At 43.4% G+C, this 20,625-nt stretch overlaps 1 protein-coding gene across 1 annotated transcript in view; it reads right to left on the reverse strand.

The window, feature by feature from the left end:
* Window positions 1-20,625, reverse strand: part of dpydb (dihydropyrimidine dehydrogenase b) — a 70,079-nt gene that overhangs the window by 27,196 nt on the left and 22,258 nt on the right. Inside the window, 7 exon segments of the mRNA XM_034183269.1 lie at window positions 8,884-9,068; window positions 13,218-13,428; window positions 13,507-13,676; window positions 15,625-15,732; window positions 15,894-15,981; window positions 16,391-16,472; window positions 18,195-18,391. Coding sequence (XP_034039160.1) covers window positions 8,884-9,068; window positions 13,218-13,428; window positions 13,507-13,676; window positions 15,625-15,732; window positions 15,894-15,981; window positions 16,391-16,472; window positions 18,195-18,391 — 1,041 coding nt within the window.

Here is a 20,625-nt window from a genome sequence, read left to right on the forward strand (position 1 = left end):
GGCATCCGATCTCTGGTTCTTGGTCCCGGGGCGGTAGGTGATCCGGAAGTCAAAACGGCCGAAGAACAGTGACCAGCGGGCTTGCCTGGGGTTCAGCCGCTTGGCGGTCCTGATATACTCCAGGTTCCGGTGGTCAGTGAAAACCGTGAATGGCACGGACGTTCCCTCCAACAGATGTCTCCACTCTTCAAGAGCCTCTTTCACCGCAAGGAGTTCTTGATTGCCGACGTCATAGTTCCGTTCAGCCGGGGTCAACCTGCGGGAAAAATAGGCACACGGGTGAAGGACCTTATCGGTCTCTCCGCTCTGGGACAGCACAGCTCCTATCCCTGAGTCAGAGGCGTCCACTTCAACCATGAACTGGCGGCTAGGGTCGGGTTGCACCAAAACTGGCGCAGTAGAGAACCTTCGTTTTAACTCCTTGAACGCGGCTTCGCACCGATCCGACCAGGTGAAGGGGACTTTTGGAGAGGTCAGGGCTGTCAGGGGGCTAACTACCTGACTGTAGCCCTTAATGAACCTCCTATAGAAATTAGCGAAGCCGAGGAACTGTTGCAGCTTCCTACGGCTTGTTGGTTGGGGCCAATCTCTCACCGCTGCAACCTTGGCCGGATCAGGGGCGACGGAGTTGGAGGAGATTATAAACCCCAGGAAGGACAAAGACGTGCGGTGAAACTCGCACTTCTCGCCCTTCACAAACAGTCGGTTCTCTAACAACCACTGCAGGACCTGACGTACATGCTGGACATGGGTCTCAGGATCCAGAGAAAAGATGAGAATATCGTCCAGATATACGAAGACGAATCGGTGCAGGAAGTCCCGCAAGACGTCGTTAACCAAGGCTTGGAACATCGCGGGGGTGTTGGTGAGGCCGAACGGCATGACCAGGTACTCAAAGTGACCTAACGGGGTGTTAAATGCCGTCTTCCATTCGTCTCCCTTCCGGATCCAAACCAGGTGATACGCATTTCTAAGATCCAGCTTAGTAAAGATTTTGGCTCCATGCAGGGGGGTGAACACGGAATCTAACAATGGCAACGGGTATCGGTTGCGAACCGTAATCTCATTCAGCCCCCTGTAATCAATGCATGGACGGAGTCCGCCATCTTTCTTGCCCACAAAAAAGAAACCTGCCCCCATCGGGGAGGTGGAATTCTGGATCAGCCCAGCAGCTAATGAGTCCCGGATGTAGGTCTCCATTGATTCGCGCTCAGGTCGTGAGAGGTTGTACAGCCTGCTGGACGGGAACTCAGCGCCTGGAACCAAATCAATGGCACAATCGTACGGACGGTGCGGGGGAAGGGTGAGTGCCAGATCCTTACTGAAGACGTCAGCAAGATCGTGGTACTCAACCGGCACTGCCGTCAGATTGGGAGGGACTTTGACCTCCTCCTTAGCCTGTGAACCGGGAGGAACCGAGGATCCTAAACACCCCCGATGGCAGGTTTCGCTCCACTGAACCACCACCCCAGACGGCCAATCAATCCGGGGATTGTGCTTCAACATCCATGGGATGCCCAAAATCACGCGGGAGGTAGAAGGAGTTACAAAAAACTCAATCTCCTCCCGATGGTTTCCAGACACCACCAGAGTTACTGGTTGTGTCTTGTGTGTGAGTAAAGGGAGGAGGGTGCCATCTAGTGCCCGCACCTGCAATGGCGAAGGAAGCGCCACCAGAGGGAGCCCTACCTCCCTTGCCCATCTGCTGTCTAGCAGATTCCCTTCTGACCCCGTGTCCACCAGTGCTCGGGCTTGAAGGGTTAAATCCCCGCTCAGGATTGTGACTGGGAGTCGTGTGGCAATTTGTGTGTGTCTTACTTGAATGTTTTGACCCCCCCTTAGCCCAGTCTCTAAGGGCGAGTGTTGTCGTTTTGGCCGTTTGGGGCAGTTTCTCTGTGTGTGCTCAGTTGAGCTGCAGAGAAAACACTCTCCACGGATCAGCCTCCCCATTTTGGCCCATTTTTTTCGGATCTGGTACTGCTGGCGAGGAACAAAAACAGTTAGATGTAGGTGTGTTTATACCCAGCAACACGTATGGTGGGAAATCCACCTCCACCTCTCGTCGAAAAGTCTGCTGTCAAAAAACACAAAGCAACAATATTCTTCTGTCGAAAAGACAACTTGATTGGCTGAGCTCGTTACCTCCTAAGCATAGCGATATCTCGGCAAAGAAGTGGAGATGTCGTCCTGCTGATATACGATTGAAGATCAGATGATTGGTGACAGCTGTCACCCCGGCTGCTCCTGTGAGGCGGCGGCGCCCTCTTGTGCCTGGAGCCCGCACTCCAGGCAGGGTGCCCTCTGGTGGTTGTGGGCCAGCAGTACCTCCTCTTCAGCGGCCCACACAACGCTTCCTTAGACTCAAACTGAAAACAAATCTCTACAACTTGATATAAATTAATTAAAAATATAAAAGCCAAGATGATGGGTTGCATAAGTAATCAAGTTTTAGGCTTCTGTGGCTGGGATTGAAGAAATTGTACACAGTGCAAATTCTGCGTTTTGTATCTCCAGTTATACAGCTTCATGATGAAGTGGTATAGACAAGGATTTTCTTTCACTAAAACATCAAATCTTGGCTTGCATCTCAGATGTACCTTCTGGCAAATTGTAGGTGAACTTTCAGGTCTTCTTTTTAAGAAAATCCTCCTCTGCTTCACTTCATCATGAAGCTGTATAACTGGGGATATAAAATCCCAAGCTTGCACTGTGCACAATTTCTCCAATCACAGCCACAGAAGCCTATAAATTCTTCTGGGTTGTCTGAGTGTCTTGGTTGCTTGCCTCACTCTTCTCCTTCTTGCACAGTCACTCAGTTTTTGAGAACTGTCTACTCCACACAGATTTACCATAGAGTTTCATACTGTTTGTCTTTCTTCATAATTGATGTAAATAAAGTCCAAGACATATTCAGTTACTTGGAAATGTTCATGTATCCATCCTCTGACTTGTCTAAAGACAACTGGCAATAAAACTGATTATTTACAGGTATTATACCAAAGGGCCTCATTACTTATGCAACCCATCATCTTGGCTTTTATATTTTTAATTAATTTATATCAAGTTGTAGAGATTTACTTTCAATTTGAGTTTAAGGAAGATAATTTTAGAAATTTTTATATTGAGAAGCCTGATTTACTTTTTGTATTTGAAATGCCATAAACAAATTCAAATGTGTGAAATACCAAGGGGCCGAATACTTTTGCAAGCCACTGTACATCTCAAAATTTGAGAATCATTTTTAAAGATTAAAATAATAATAATAAAAGATTTGTAATACAGAAATGTCAAACTTCTGAAAAAGTAGCATGAACTTGGTTAGAGCTCCTTTTGCAGAAATTGCTGCATCAATGTGACAGTGTGGAAGTCGTCAACATGTAGCACTGCTGAGAGGTTTTATATCAGCCTTCAACTCGTCTGTGTTATTGAATTATTGTTGTGTCTTTTATGTTCGTCTTGACAATACCACATAGATTCTCTACAGGGTTCAAGTCAGGCCAGTTGGGTGGACTGTCAAATGCAGTAATACCATGGTCAGCATGTTATTAGTAGTTTTGGTACTGCGGGCAGGTACAAAATCCTGCTGGCAAAAGGAAATCAGCGTCTTCATAAAGACTGTCAGCAGACAGAAGCAAGTGCTCTAAAACCTCCTGGCAGAGGGTTATACTGACTTTGGACTTGATCAAACACAGTGGTCCAACACCAGCACATGACATTTCACCCCAAGTCATCACTGACTGTGGAAACATCACACTGGACTTCAAGCAACTTAGATTCTGTGCCTATTCACTCTTCCTTCAGACTCTGGGACCTTCATTTCAAAGTGAAATGCAAAATTTACTTTCATCTGAAAATAGAACTTTGGACCACTGAGCAACAATCCAGATTTCTTTTCTCCTTAGCTCAATTAAGATGCTTCTGACATTGTGTCTGGTTTAGGAGTGACTTGACACTAGCCGATTTCCTGGACACGTCTGTCTGTGATGGGTCTTGATGCACCGACTCCAGCCTCATTCCACTCATGGTGAAGCTCCCCTAAGTTCTTGACTTGACAATATTCTTAAGGCTGAGGTCATCCCTGTTGTTTGTGCATCTTTTCCTAAAACATGTTTCCCTTCCAGTCAACTTTCAATGATTATGAAGCCAAAAAGACAAATGCACTCTGTTAAGAACAGAATATTAAGATGTGTTTCATAAAACATGGCAAAAATCTAACATAATTATTAAAATTTTAAAAAATGCTTTCAACATTTTAGTTTATATGTAATGTAGGGTGACCAAACGTCCGTATTTCCCGGGACATGTCCGTATTTCACGTCCTGTCCCGGGCGTCCTGGGTTTTTTTTTTTTAAAGTGAGGAAATGTCCTGGTTTTTAAATTACCTTCATTGGACCATTAAATTTACAGGCACTAGGGCACTGCGCACGGCGCTGCGTGTGACGTAATCCCTGAGCCGTGTCAGTGAGGGCAGCCCTGTTCTGAGTCAGAATGTAGACAGCGTGACTGTCAGTACACAAGCAACATGCCGAAGCGCAAGTGTATGTTTACCGACGATTTACAAAAGTTTCCCCGCTTTCAGACCGGGTCGAGACAAATGGGAAGCCTTGTGCACAGTGTGCAAAGCAGGCACATATGTCTCGGTGTCCAATGGAGGTGCAAGGGATCTGAAAAGCCACCTGGACACCGAGAAGCATAAAACAGCTGTCCGAGGCGAGTAGTGCTAGCTCAATCACACAGTACTTTGTCAAACCAGGGAACGAGGATGCAGTGAATGCAGCGGAGGCTGCATGGTCATTTCACACAGTGAAACATCAAAACAGTTATCGATCCATGGACTGCACAAGTTCATTGTTGAAAAAGACCCTCCCCAATTCAAACACAGCCAAAACGTTTAGTTGTATCCGAACTAAGACCGAGGCTATTGTTAATGCTGTTCTGGCACCTCATTCTGTAGAAGTGGCGCACGAAGCGTTCAAAAACATCCCATTTTGTGGTGTAAGCACTGATGGGAGTAATCACGGTGCAGTGAAAATCTTCCCCATAATTATTCAGTACTTTGATTGGAAGGAGGGTGGTGTGCAGAGTAAACTAATTCAAGTGCAAGATACACCAAACGAGACTGCAACCACCATCGCCAATTACCTAATGGAAACATTGGCAAAAAAAAACAAAACAATTTGGCTTCCAAATGCGTCGTATTTACCTGCGACAGTTGCAACACTAATTTTGGTGGAACCCGGCGTGACGAAGAGGGAAATAATGTATTTGCAAATTTGAAGAGAATGCTACAAAACAAAACATTGACTGGCGTGGGTTGCCCAGCGCATATTCTTAACGACTGTGTCCATCACGGGGCAGACAGACTTGATGTGGACATTGAGAATATAATTTTTAAAATCTACCAGTACTTCCACATTTACACTGTGCGTACAGAGTCCCTCAAAGAGTACTGTGATTTTGTGGATGTTGAATACAGGAGGATGCTGTCACATAGCAAGACCAGGTGGCTCTCTCTGTTCCCAGGCATAGAGAGGATGCTGCAGATGTTCCCTGCTTTAAAAGCATTCTTTTCGTCTCAGGAAAAGCCACCCATGATGATCAAGGGATTTTTTGAAAACCCATTTAGTGAGATATTCTTGTGGCACATGCACTCACTCATGTCCGTCTTCCACAATCACATTCAAGAAATGGAAAGGGAGAACAACTCCATCATGGAGGTTAAGAAAATATTGAGCAGCATCCACAACATTTTTATTGAACGGAAGAACAACAGTTTCATGTCCCTCAAAGTTAAGGGACTGCTGGCCAAAAATCGCAGAGAAGGACTTGAAGAGGGCTGTGACAAGTTCATAGCTGATGTGCTCGGCATGTACAGTTCATGTTTGGAGTATCTGGAGAAGTGGATGACACCTATGGAAGAGTTCTCACCATTCATGTGGATGGACATGAGTGAGCCACCAAAGTGGAATAATGTGGAGGCCTGCATCAAGTACCTTGGAGAAAAGGGGGTGCCAATTGATGATGTTAAATGCTTTGACCAAGTTGCTAATCTGAAGAAATTCATAGAAAGCTGCAGTGATGATGACGCATTCATGGACCTGCAGGTGCACCAGAAGTGGACCAAATAAGCATTGGATGCTACTCAGAACTGCTGAAGATTGCACAGTTTGTTTTTGCACTTCCTCCTCACAATGCAAATGTGGAGAGAGTTTTTTCACTGATGCAGAGCCAGTGGACAAAGGAGAGGAACCAGCTCTCAGTTGAATCATTGAAAGGTATCCTATTTGTGCAATACAATTTCAAAAATATGTCTTGCAAGGACTTTCATACGTATGTGTTGAGCCACAAGAAACTGCTGAGAAAGATCAGCTCTACAGCAAAATATAAATGGGCAAAGAAGGACGAGGAAGAAAAACCAGATGAAGAGGAAGATGAGGATTAAGCAGGAAAGTAAAGATGGTCTATTGATATTTTTGTTGGTATTTTTGTATTTTTGCTAATACACAAGAGGTATTTTTTTGTTAATTGGCTAATTTGTTAATTTATTTTTCCCAATAGCTGATTGTTAATTAGCTCATTTGTTTATTTTTTTCCAATAGCCTACAGAACAGACAGTATTTGTTCATTACTGAGGGTAACTGAGTATCATGTGTTATTTGGAGTTGAGAGTTATTGTTAACTTTTGTTGTTAAGTGAGGGATGTTTAGATGAGACATTATTTCTTTCATTGTGCTATTCATTCATTACAGGAAATGTTAAATTAAGCATTTTGAATAAATGCATTTTGAATAAAATTATCATTTGTTATTGGAGTTTTTGTTGTTGACTTTTACTGAAAAGCATTTTAAATAAACCAACTGTAAATATCATGTTATTGTAGGATTACGTGGGCCTATGTTAAGTGAGTGCATGCCACAGTATATGTGCCCCCCGGCTCCAAGGTGTCCTGGTTTTCCCAAATGAAAATATGGTCACCCTAATGTAATGAGTCCAGAATATATATACAATGTTCACTTACTGAAATACCCAACAAAAATTTTTAACTTTTTGAACAATATTCAATTTTTTTTTTTTTTTTTTTAGATGTGTCTGTAGTTTGTATAGAGTTATGTCATTGCCAAAAAAAAAAAAAAAACATGCTAACGACAGATCCTAGACACCTTGGGTTTTAACCTTGGGGATAGAGCACCTGCTTGCCACGGCAGAAACTGGGAGTTCAATCCCAGTGAGGGATGAAGTTACACATGTGCAGAAGTGGGTTGCATTGATATCATCAATGTGTTTATGACCTTCATAAGTGCAGTCTTTGTGGAATGATGAGACCTAAAGACTGACTTTAAGGGTCAATAAGATCACTCTTGTATAAATAAACAAAAGGTTGGTTAGCAATCATCTTTTCTAACACTTCTAAAAAAAAAAATAATAATACAGAATTTCAAAATAAGTCCATAGTTCTTCAGCAAGCCAGAATCCAAACAGTTTTTAAGAGGTTCTATCACAGCAGCTTTAAAACTAGCTGGAACACTTCCAGTGGTGCACATTAAGTTTATAATAAGTACGAAATCCTTTACCAACCTGGTAGGCAATGAATCAAGGGGACACATAGTACACTTATTCCATCACAGTTTCAGACAACTAATGATATGGTGTCAAAATCAGAAAAACCAGATCCTGATTCACGGATACCATTTGATGATACCAAACAGTTCCCTGTCACCAGTGCCAGACCCAACCAATTTGACACCTTAGGCAAGACAAAATAAATAAATAAATAAAAATATTATTATTGTGGCAAGCTGCATAAAAAACAAAAACAAAGACCGTAGTATTTGCCAGTTCCACACTCTGCCACAAAAATATCCTATTACCTTTTCACACAACATGATAGTGACAATGGTGGAAGTCATAAAACACACTACACATTACACTTATCGTCCCAAACTCTCATAATGCATTGCAGCACAACAATTTAAAGTCTTAGCGGTCGGCCTGGTGATTACTTCATCATTTTTACTTTACCTTTGTCTTGGACCACTTTTCCATCCTCTTTTTTTGTCCTCCCCTGGGGACCAGACGGTTTGGGCCATTTGACATTGTTGTTATGTCGCAATGATGTAATGATGCAGAAAATCTCATTAGATACTTTAGAGGGGGGCAATGAGGAAAATTATTGGTCAGTTGCTAAGTATGTAAATTGTTGTGCTGCAATACATTATAGGAGTTCAGGGTTTTGGGTTTTAAGTGTTGTTATTGTGGTTTATGTTGGTTTAACAGTGTTGCTAGTGTTGTTGATTTGTTGCGTTTTGTAGTAAAATTGGTTTAGTCAGTTTGGTTGAGTGTCATATTGTTAATACCATAAGTGTAAAGTGTAGTGTATTTGATGACTTCCCCATTGTCTCTGTGTTGCGTGCAAAGATAATGGTGCCTCCTTGTAGCTCCTTGAGTGCAGAAAAGACAATAGTGCTTACTTGTTCTTCCATACAGCTGACACATTATTATTACAATTATTATGTAATAGGTTTTGCTATGTAGTTAAGTTAATATGGGCTTCTGTTTATTTTATACCATACCATATACTAGCAGGGAAATTGTATTGATTAGTTTTAATATAAGAACCGTGAAAGTTGACTTTTTTCCTTACTTCTGGTGCCCCCTCCTGGATGGACAGCACCCTTAGCAATTGTCTATACTGCCTATAGGCTGGACTGGCCCTGCCTGTCACAGCTACAGAAGTCTGTGGTCTTTTGTCTCTGCTATCCTCCGTTTTCCAATTTAAAAAATATCCATAAAATCAGCAGCCAAAAAGTTTGAAAAGCTTACCAGTTGATGACTGTGAGTAAGTTTTGCACAGTGTCAAACAAGCAGATTGGCTCACGGACTGACCTGTATGTATCGGTGAATGTGCCACGATGCCTGTTTGCCATCATTCACGGATTCCACTGTGGTATTTGCAAAACCAGCAACATCACCTCCTGCAAACACCCAGGGTTCACTGGTCTGCATTGTGTCTGTGTTCACTTCTGGAGTACCCCAGCGTGTCATCTTGATGGGATCCATGGCCTCAGTCACTATAATCAATTCACAATAAAAGAAAACACATACATATGCTCATCCAAATGTGAATGTGGAAATGTTTAAAAACCATATTGTAACAATGCAGTTACGGTGCACCTGGAAAGTATTTATAGCGCTTCACTTTTTCCACATTTTGTAATGTTACAGTCTAATTACAAGATAGAGTAAATTCATTTTTTCCCTCAAAATTTTACTCACAACACCCCATAATGACAACATGAAAAAAGTTTTTTTTTCAAATCTATTAAAAATTTTTAAAAATTAAGAAATCACACGTACATAAGTATTCACACCCTTTTTTGGGGGGAAACTGTTATGTGTCGACGCGGATTGAGGAGCGAACCTGCGTCAGACAGAACCCAGCGCTAAAAATAACCAGAAAGCGGTTCCAACAACAAAAACAATTTATTTTTCACCTGTGCCTAAATAAAATGTACAAAACCAAAACCAACGTCCTTCTGGAGGAGTGACTGCTGGCACGCTCTCCAGCGCCCGCAAGGAGAGAAGTCCGGCGCTCCTGGACCCACTACCACCAGACAAACACCCCCCAGGTGGACACGACAAACTGACTCTCTGTGAAGCAAAGAAGATGTGAGGTAAGTCAGCAGTTACAACAATATCTTTCAAAAGACACACGCTATCAGCAACACATTCAGGTCTGTACTTTTTATCTTTATGCAAATGAGCAGCTTCTCACAACAAGTGGAGGATCACTTATCCTGCACGCCACAGCAGTGAGAAGCAAGCTGCACAATTCTCATCACAATTCAAGTATACTGTGTAACAAAACACCAAGTTACTATCAACAATTAGTCAAATACTTAATTACCTTTAATGTGTGCTGACAGCATGTGTCCTCACCCTTCCTTGCTTCACGGCTCGATGTGTCAAACCCAGGTGCGGTCCTCAGCGTCTCACAAACGAACATCACAAGGTAGTGTTCCCGGCAGTTCTGCTTGAATCACACATGCCTTAAAAGCAGAACGCCATCCAATTATCTGCTTCAGCTGAAAGTCTTTAAGGTTGCATGTGAGCACCAGTCACAGGTGCTTCACATGTTGTTGATGAGGGTGAGGATTCTTCAGCCAGCACCTTCTCCACAGAAGAATCAGTTTCCATGCCACCTGAGGAGCAAAGAAAAGAAAAGAACACCAAAACATCCAGCCACACCCCCCAACACACAACAGAAACGTTTGCAAATTAAAAAAAAAAATCTAAGAAATCACGCGTACATAAGTATTCACAGCCTTTGATCGATACTTTGTTGATGCACCTTCAGCAGCACTTGCAGCCTCAATGTTGTGAAAGTGTAGGTACACGGACCCACAACAGGGGGCGCAATGAACGGACAATGGAGAAAGGTGAATAACAAGTTTTACTGTTGTGAAATTAGCACAACTGATACAATAATTCACAATTTGGAGGTGTAAGCCGAAATCTGTTGGTGTCTTGTGGGCAGGCCCGAAGGTAGGAGACGTCCGTCCTAGTCGAACCGGAACCACCCAGATTTCCTCTGCCACCGAAACCCAGAAGTACTGGAACCGCCAAGTCCCGAATTCCCAGGTGGCCACTGCCTTCGCTCGTCGGATCCGGTACTGCTGGCGGGAAAGAACACAAACACACAGGTTGGGATGCGACCGCACCCAGTAGATGAGAGGGGCAAGCCGCCTCCACCTCTTGTCACAATAAGCAGGAAGGTGAGTACTTATCCGATCACTCGGCTTTCGGTAGTCAGCTGTCCTGAAAGGTTTAACAAGTATTATAGGATTATACTTAAATAAGCTGCAGAGAAGATTACCTTAGGCTCAAGGCGATATCTCGGCACTGAGGTGGAGACGCTGTCCTGCTGATATACCTCCGTCCTGAGTGCAGTCAGCTGTGTCCAGTAATGGGTGACAGCTGTCACCCTGACAGCCTTCGTCGGCGGCAGCGCCCTCTGGTGCCTGGAGCCCGCACTCCAGGCAGGGCGCCCTCTGGTGGTGGTGGGCCAGCAGTACCTCCTCTTCAGCGGCCCACACAACACTCAAATCTTCTTGAATATGATGCCACAAGCTTGGTGCACCTATCTTTGGGCAGTTTTGCCCATTCCTCTTTGCAGCACCTCTCAAGCTCCATCAGATTGGATGTGGAACGTCGGAAGCACAGCCATTTTCAGATCTCTCCAGAGATGTTCAATCAGATTCAGGTCTAGGTTGACTGGGCCACTCAAGGACAGCCTGTCAATGTGCGTGCTCTCCAGCCCATTACAAAAGCAATATATGTTTTATGTATTTCCATGTGAGGACAGCAAGCACACACACACGTGTGTCACGGTGGACAGTTGTAAGGTCCTGTCCGTCAAAAGATGGTACGTGTTCTACAGCTGTGACGTCCAGGACAAGAGATCTCAACAGCTGCTGCTGTTGGCAGCTAGTAACACCCCCTTGTCCATTCGACGTACAGACCAAGGTGTCACTCTGATCAGATAAGAGTCACGTCATCTGTGGGGGAGAGCGGAGGGGGGGGACGTAGTGCGAACCACATAGACGCATGACACATGTTGGTGGGAGTGGGGGTGGGGTGCGCGAAACACACGCACACACGCACACGTGTTGTGGGTGGAGCACTCTGGCACGCCACATGTGTACTTGGCAATGCCACAGTTGTGAGGGCACTTAGACAAATTTCATAGCCAGCTCGAAAGTGGTCACCTGCTCATGGCGCGAATGGCCACACATTTCTTGTGTTCCATGAGCAGTATTAAATGTTTGTGTGTGTCACCTGGAATTTGGCCAACACCTGCTCCGAGAGGGATTGAATGGGCTCTCACAGGGCACACTGTCTTTCTGCTACTTGTGTGCACAAATGGTTGTAGCGACAGGTTTACGAGGCCTTAGAGGCGGCTCCGATTTTTCACAAATGGTATGCAGTTCCTTCTTTGTGCGTTAGTCAACTTCAATCGTGTTATGTGTGAAGGGGCCCTTAGGTTTTTTATTTTTATTTTTAATAAATTTGCAAAAATCTAAAAAAGAACAACAAAAAACCCCAACCTTTTTTCACATTATCATTATGGGGTATTTGTGTGTAGATGTTTGAGGGAAAAAAAAAAAAGAGTTTCATCCATTTTGGAATAAGGCTGTAAAATAATAAAATGTGTAAAAAGTGAGGTGCTGTGAATACTTTCCAGATGGACTGTATATGACACCAGTGGCCTTGATGACCATGGCCACTAGCCCTAGGCTTTAGAAGGGACAGAAACTGACAAGTTAGGTTCAAGCTCCATTAAGTTCAAAGCCATCCATATGTTGAGGGAAAGAAGAAAAGCACATCTGCACATTTGATTTCAAGCACATTTGCTTGCTTTCAGAAAAAAAATCCTTTTCACAAGGTTGTGTGGATTTGTGAGCATGTTATTTGTATTTTAGAACATAACCACCGCTAACCAGAAAACAATGGTTTATTTGCAGATGTTGTAAAATTAGTTACAGAAACACTTCTCTCTCACTTCTCACATTCACACCATACCTCACTTGATCACCTCCCTCACACTTTTTCTTTTATGGCTAAATTTATACAAAATATTTTTTACATGTTTATGTTATATGACTGCTATTTGAGTTTTAGAATGTGGCCACCCTGAACAAATCAGTGAATAACAGTTCACTTCTCTGATTTAGAATGTTTGTGTACAGAAATGGTGTTTTACATACTGACAACCACACCTGCTCCTAATCCATCATCAATCCAGCATCCATGTTTATGTGAAATTACAGTTGCAAAATAAAGTTGTTTTTTAGACTGATCTGCTGTATCAGATGTAGAAGGGTTATTTTAATATGATGAGTTCATTGTTTCATACAGGATATATATATATATATATATATATATATATATATATATATATATATATATATATATATATATATATGCTTCAATACCCAGGCTTGCTGTCTGACATTCATGCTCACGTCTATACTCGTTTGCGACCTGGCTCAGACCTCTTGGCTAATATCTGTTCGGCTGAGGGCAAGAATAAGAACATGAATGTAAAATGTTCTTTGCCTACAGACTTCATCCATGGCAATATTGAAAATTATAGTTATTTCTGATATGTGTACAGTATATATGCAATCATGAAAGTGCGTATTCCATCAGATTCATACCTTTGGGATCATTAAGCACTGATCCAAACGCACTGATGATGAAATCAGCCTTCAGATGAATAATTTGCTCCTCATCTTCCAGCCAATCACCTTCCTTGGTTTGCTCTGTGCGACAGAACCGTAACCCACCAACACGACCGTTCTTCATTACCACCTCCCGAGGAGACAGGAAAGGCAGGAACTCACACTGCTCCTCTTTAGCAACCTCCATCTGACAATAAAGGCATGCATTCATCAGTCTACATGCTTGTTCTTCTTTCTTTAAATCCTGCCCTCATTTGTGCCGTACCTCTTCGGGAACAGCCCTGATGTTGGTGAATCCCTTCCTGAAACAGACAAAAACTCTCTTGGCTCCACAGCGAAGCGCTGAGGTGGCACAGTCAAATGCAGTGTCACCAGCCCCCAAAACGATCACGGTTCCTCTTAGGTCAGGTAGGGAAGAGCGACACTGACACATACCTACACACACAGTCAGCTATTTGCAAACAGACCTTTGAAAAATACAGTTGCGAAGTTTGGTGAAATTAAACACTTTCGGTTAAATGTTCAGATTTGTGTGAGAAATTATCAGTGACAAATGTCAGTTTATCATGTCTAAATATACAAATAATGAATGGTTTTGAGTTCAATGGTATGAATATTTCATGAGGTGAAAGCTGGAACATACCATTCAACAAGGCGAACATTCATTATTTGTTTTATAACAGCTAAAATAGATTGTTGTCATTTGATATTTTATTAATTTATAAACAACAAAAAGGGACTTACATTTTGGTGTTCCACTGTAACATGTAGTCCAGTGATGCTGTGCACTGACTTCCGTAAAAAAAAAAAAAAAAAAAAAAAAGACTGTGTAGTTCCTCAGTCCAGCCAAAAATCACATCAGTGTCTCATGTGAACAGGTCTTCATGCATCCAGACGGCTTACAGCGGCGTGGATTTTGTGTGTGTGTATGTTACAAGCAGCATCAGTTAGCTCAATCAAATCATCGTGTTGTTGTCCCTCGCGCGCACGCGCACACACACACACAACCGGGTCAGGTGACTGTGTACGTCCTCAGCGCAGCGAAAAAAAAAATTACGTCAGAAATGAGTTGGTTTTTTTAGTGTGTGCGTGCGCGCACGTGTTGTGCGTGCGCACGCACATGTGATCGTGTGCATGATCACATGTGCGCGAATGCAGGAGGACATGCACGTGTGTGTGCGCATGTGCATGTGCCATCTTGAGGACGTGTGTTGTATGGTTGGGGGTGCCTGGCTGCTTTTTGTTTCTGTCTTCTGTTTCTGTCTTTTGTTTTTCCTTCCAGGTGGCACGTGTTTAGGACTGAGTGGCTGTGTGGCTGAGTTGTCAGGACCTCACCCTGATCACCTGAGGCTGATCATGTGCAGCTCGTCAGGACTCACAGCTGTGGTGCATCTACACGGATTGGAGCATGGTGGCATTTACGTCTGGAGTACACAGTGTGTATTTGCCAGAGACTTGACCTTGTGACCAGACGGATGAGATCGTCGTCTTGAGAGCCATCTCATCATTATGGATGCAGAGAACGTCCAGGTTTGATGCCATGGTCTGTGAAAGAGGAGGGGGTGAGGTCTCACGCTCGTCAGCACACTTCCTGAGGTACGTTAGGTTTTGTGACTAACATTAGTACAGTCAGTAAATGTGGTGTCCCTCACACCTTATTATATTGAGCTGTTATGTTAGTCGTTTAATCAGCTTCCACTGCAGTTGAGTAGGTGAACAGGGTGTTCCATGCCTGCAGGGTGGGAAGCTGATTAGTAATTAAGCCAGGAAGTGTTTGCTGTTTATGTATACCTTTGAGTGGTCTCTCTGTGTGTGGAGTGTGGACTCACATGATGGTTCTTCTTTCACAGACTCGGTTTGTCACGGCCACCTGGGGGGTGTCGGCGGGGTCCTTGGGTCCGAACTGTTTCTGGCTCCGGACCATTAGTGCTGCTGGGAGCACACCGTCATCTCCACCTCGCAGACCGCGCACTCATTTGTTGTATTTAGCACGTCACTGTTATGTCATTAAATTTTGTTATCCTTTGTACCGTGCTCTGCTTATTTCATACTGGGTCCTTCAAACGCTGGTCGGTTCTCCGTCCTGCGTCCGACACATAACAGACGTGCGTGCGTGTGTGTGTGTAGAGTGCAATGGTACCAAACATATGGAATCAAATTTGCATTCTAAATGGAACCAAGCAGCACTCTAAATGCAATGCAACACAAATAGGATGAATTAATCCATGTCATGTGACATACAAAGCACCAATCAAATGACAAGGATCCACTCAGCCATTATATAAAACAGTTTCATGGATATTAACTTGCGGTACATTTTTGTCTTTCTATACACTTCATAGACAAATGGAGTGTGTGTGTGTGTGTGTGCATGACAGAGTACCTGGTTTACTGGCTGCAGCCACCAAGGGCAAAAAGTCTTTGGACGTGAAGAAGCCTTGTTCCATAGTTAAGTGCTGGAAGATTTCAGCTCTGTTGGCCTGCGGGAGACCTGAACACACATATGGATTAAAATCCAGCAAACTGTACTGATTGGGTGTTAGCTCAAGAAATTCTTATTTCACAGTTTCTGAATATCAGCAGATTAAATGTTTTCAGTTGATAGATCACATTAAGCATTTCTCAAGATTTTGAGTAACTTGTGGTTCTCACCGATCCCAATAAAGACAGCCTTATATCCCTCCTCTTTCAGAGATGTCAGGGTCATTCCATTAATACCCAGACCCTTCTCACACACCACCTTCAATGTGCGCATGCACACACACACACACACACACACACACACACACACACACACACACACACACACACACACACACACACAAAGTCACATTTAAACAGGATATTGAAGAATGCAATACACTGGAAAGTTTTATATTAAATGCTTTGTGCATAGTTGCACTTTTTCTAATCACAGCCACATAAATCTAACTCCTTCAGAATTGTCTGGGAGTCTTGTTGGCTTCCCTCAGCAGTCTCCTTCATGCATGGTCACACTGTTTGAGACACAACGCAAGTTGCCGTGAGGTGCTTGACAAGGGTAAAGTGACCCATCACCCGGAGACAGCACGCAGGCAACCGTGATAAGGAAAAAGTTACAAAAAATGTAAGACAGATTTATTGGTGCAGTGTGATTTCTGCAGGTGTACCTTAACTCCGATATCTTTCATCAGGTCTATTTCAAACGCCACAGCCTCATAGGGAAGTCGGAACTGAGGGATTTCTGAAGTGCTGCATGAAAAGACACATTTATTGGTGACTGCTGCAAAATTGCTTTCCCAGTTCCCCTGACAACACTGTTCCGTAATGTGTGAGACGCCTGTTTGTCCTGCTGCCATCTGAACACAACCACTATTACAACACGATTAACTGGCTGCTCTATTTGGTTTGTTGTTACTTTCCTTTTAGTGAAGATTTGAGGGGTTTATTCTGCTTAAATGCTGGCAGCGTGGTGAACAAGTGGGAGAAGCCAAAGGGGCTTATCCTGCTTAAACTCTCTGCAGTTTCTTTACTGTTTTACGAACCAAGTATTTTAAAATCTACATCATGTTTATTTATTCCTTATGAAATAAAGTACGAGGGCTGTCCGTAAAGTATAGGTCCTTTTTATTTTTTCAAAAACTATATGGATTTCATTCATATGTTTTTACGTCAGACATGCTTGAACCCTCGTGCGCATGCGTGAGTTTTTCCACGCCTGTCGGTGACGTCATTCGCCTGTGAGCACTCCTTGTGGGAGGAGTCGTCCAGCCCCTCGTCGGAATTCCTTTGTCTGAGAAGTTGCTGAGAGAATGGCGCTTTGTTTAATCAAAATTTTTTCTAAACCTGTGAGACACATCGAAGTGGACATGGTTCGAAAAATTAAGATGGTTTTCAGTGAAAATTTTAACAGCTGATGAGAGATTTTGAGGTGATTCTGTCGCTTTAAGGACTTGTCACGGTGCGAGACGTCGCTCAGCGCTCTCAGCCGCCGTCGTCAGCCTGTTTCAAGCTTAAAACCTCCACATTTCAGGCTCTATTGATCCAGGACGTCGTGAGAGAACAGAGAAGTTTCAGAAGAAGTCGGTTTCAGCATTTTATCCGGATATTCCACTGTTAAAGGAGATTTTTTTTAATGAAAGACGTGCGGGCGGATTGCAGCGTCGGCTCGCAGCCGCCGCAGGAAAAACACCTCTGTTGGAAGCCTTGAGGACAGGTTGGAACATCTCCAGCTGAAACAATTTCTCATATACTCACTCCACTGAAAGCCATCAAAAGCCAACTGGATTTTAACAAATGGTTATCAACACAGAGGTGTTTTTCCTGTGCCGCCGCGCCGCGTCGGCTGCGTCCCGACGCACGGACCCGTCCGCACGTCTTTCATTAAAAAAAATCTCTTTTAACAGTGGAATATCCGGATAAAATGCTGAAACCGACTTCTTCTGAAACTTCTCTGTTCTCTCACGACGTCCTGGATCAATAGAGCCTGAAATGTGGAGGTTTTAAGCTTGAAACAGGCTGATGACGCCGCCTGAGAGCGCTGAGCGACGTCTCGCACCGTGAAAAGTCCTTAAAGCGACAGAATCACCTCAAAATCTCTCATCAGCTGTTAAAATTTTCACTGAAGACCAGCTTAATTTTTCGAACCATGTCCACTTCGATGTGTCTCACAGGTTTAGAAAAAATTTTGATCAAACAAAGCGCCAGTCTCTCAGCAACTTCTCAGACAAAGGAATTCCGACGAGGGGCTGGACGACTCCTCCCACAAGGAGTGCTCACAGGCGAATGACGTCACCGACAGGCGTGGAAAAACTCACGCATGCGCACGAGGGTTCAAGCATGTCTGACGTAAAAACATATGAATGAAATCCATATAGTTTTTGAAAAAAATAAAAAGGACATATACTTTACGGACAGCCCTCGTATATGCCAACAGGATACTATACAGTCTATGATAATAACGGATAACAATACCTCAGCCCTCCAATGTACTTTTCTTTCTCAAATATGGTGACATTATCATATCCAAAACGTGCCAGGAAGGATGCACAGCTGATTGATGCAGGGCCACAGCCAATCAGAGCAATAGGGGCGTGGTAAGAGTCTGGCATCTCATTGGCTGGTGGGAGTTCAGGATTCCTGATCTGCGTGATTCCCATCTTACTGAACACCTGAGAAGAAACACACACACATACTTATATGAAGTGTCACTGCTGCCAAGATATTAAGGGTTTGATTAACTAAGATCTCAAATAATAAGTGCTAAACTGCATTTGCCATCCAAACTTTTTCACATTGGGGTGGAGAGAGTGTTTACTAAGCGTAATTGTGGAATTGATAGCAGCATGTTAATGAGGATTTCGTCTTAATGAAATGAAATCAGACACTTGTTTAATTACTGGATGCAGGTGCAAGGCACCTCTGTATGTAGATCTAATATTGTAGTGGCAATCCCTCGGCGACAAGGAAGATCATTTGTTGATTGATTCCTGGATGGGATAGAAAATCTACATCCTCAGTCAGTGTAAAGACACCCATGCGTGTGTTTGTTTAAGATGCCTTCACACATAACATGAATGTGGTGCGATCCAGGCCAAAACAGGCTGAATGGGCAACACCCGAAAAAAATTGAGCCACATTTGGGAGGGACACAAATTGGGCCAGGCGCGAACGAATGGCGTCCGAATGCCACCCGAATACCCAGATTGTGTGTAGAAGCTGCCACGAATGATTCACGCACATTTGGCAAGCAGCAGCTTCAGAATCCAGGTAGCCTGTGCCCGGAACACAGTACAAAACATGAAGAAATACAAATTTAAAAAAAAAAAAAAAAAACACACCACAAAACACCACAAAGCTGGCAGAATGCAGCTGGAATATGCAGTATGAACTGAAAATTAGCCCCAAAATAACCATTTATGTAAGACCATACAGTGTTGTTCCATGTGCGATAAACTCCCAAACTATAATATGTAGCCCTAACAACTGTGAATCCCCGTGACATGGGGAACAAACTGGTACCATTTTTTAAAAGTTGAACTGAAAATTAGCCCCAAAATAGCCATTTATGTAAGACCATACAGTGTTGTACCATGTGCTTTTCATGCTGCCACTTCTGTCTGTCTTTTTGTCTGTCTGGGATAAACTCCCAAACTATAATATGTAGCCCTAAAAACTATATATATTCTGAATCCTCATGACATGGGGAACAAACTGGTACCAATTTAAAAAAAAGTTGAACTGAAAATTACCCCCAAAATAGCCGTCTGTGGGTATGACCAGGCAGATTCAAATTTCCAGCCCTGTATATATGTGTTGGCCATCTCTGTTTATTTAATCCCTTTCTTCAGCTACTTTATGTTCTCAATTGTTAAGCACCTGACTGTCCTGTACAACCCAGTTTGCCTTCCTGTCTGAATACATTCATTTTATGTTTGTAAAATTGCAATGTAAAAACAGCGAAATACACCACTACCTCAATTTTGATTCATTGCTATTTACATTTACTGTTACCTACCTTTTGTGTGTCATTTTGTTATAAATTTGATTGCAAAACAAAGTCTGCGTGAAGGACTTCAAATGTGTTTGTCTTTAGTTTGGGGAGTCCACCTCTTATAGTTCTGCTGGACAAACTTCAGCCCATTGTTGTTGTTGTCTATTCGGCTGGTCCCATTTTGTTCGGGGTCGCCACAGCGGATAGAGCCAGATCCGCATTGGTATTTGGCACAGGTTTTACGCCGGATGCCCTTCCCGACGCAACTCCAGTTTTACGTGGAGAAACACACGCAGCCGCTGATGTTCCAAAGAGGTCTCCCATCCAAGTACTAACTAGATGCCGCACTGCTTAGCTTCTGAGATCTAACGGGATCAGGCTGACACAGAGCAGACCAGCTGCTAAACTTTAGCCCATTAACTACACTCAACAAAAATATAAACGCAACACTTTTGGTTTTGCTCCCATTTTGTATGAGATGAACTCAAAGATCTAAAACTTTTTCCACATACACAATATCACCATTTCCCTCAAATATTGTTCACAAACCAGTCTAAATCTGTGATAGTGAGCACTTCTCCTTTACTAAGATAATCCATCCCACCTCACAGGTGTGCCATACCAAGATGCTGATTAGACACCATGATTAGTGCACAGGTGCCTTAGACTGTCCACAATAAAAGTCCACTCTGAAAGGTGCAGTTTTGTTTTATTGGGGGGGGGATACCAGTCAGTATCTGGTGTGACCACCATTTGCCTCATGCAGTGCAACACATCTCCTTCGCATAGAGTTGATCAGGTTGTCAATTGTGGCCTGTGGAATGTTGGTCCACTACTCTTCAATGGCTGTGCGAAGTTGCTGGATATTGGCAGGAACTGGTACACGCTGTCGTATACGCCGGTCCAGAGCAT

This window comes from Thalassophryne amazonica, chromosome 12 (assembly GCF_902500255.1).
Source record: "Thalassophryne amazonica chromosome 12, fThaAma1.1, whole genome shotgun sequence".
NCBI lineage: Eukaryota > Metazoa > Chordata > Actinopteri > Batrachoidiformes > Batrachoididae > Thalassophryne > Thalassophryne amazonica.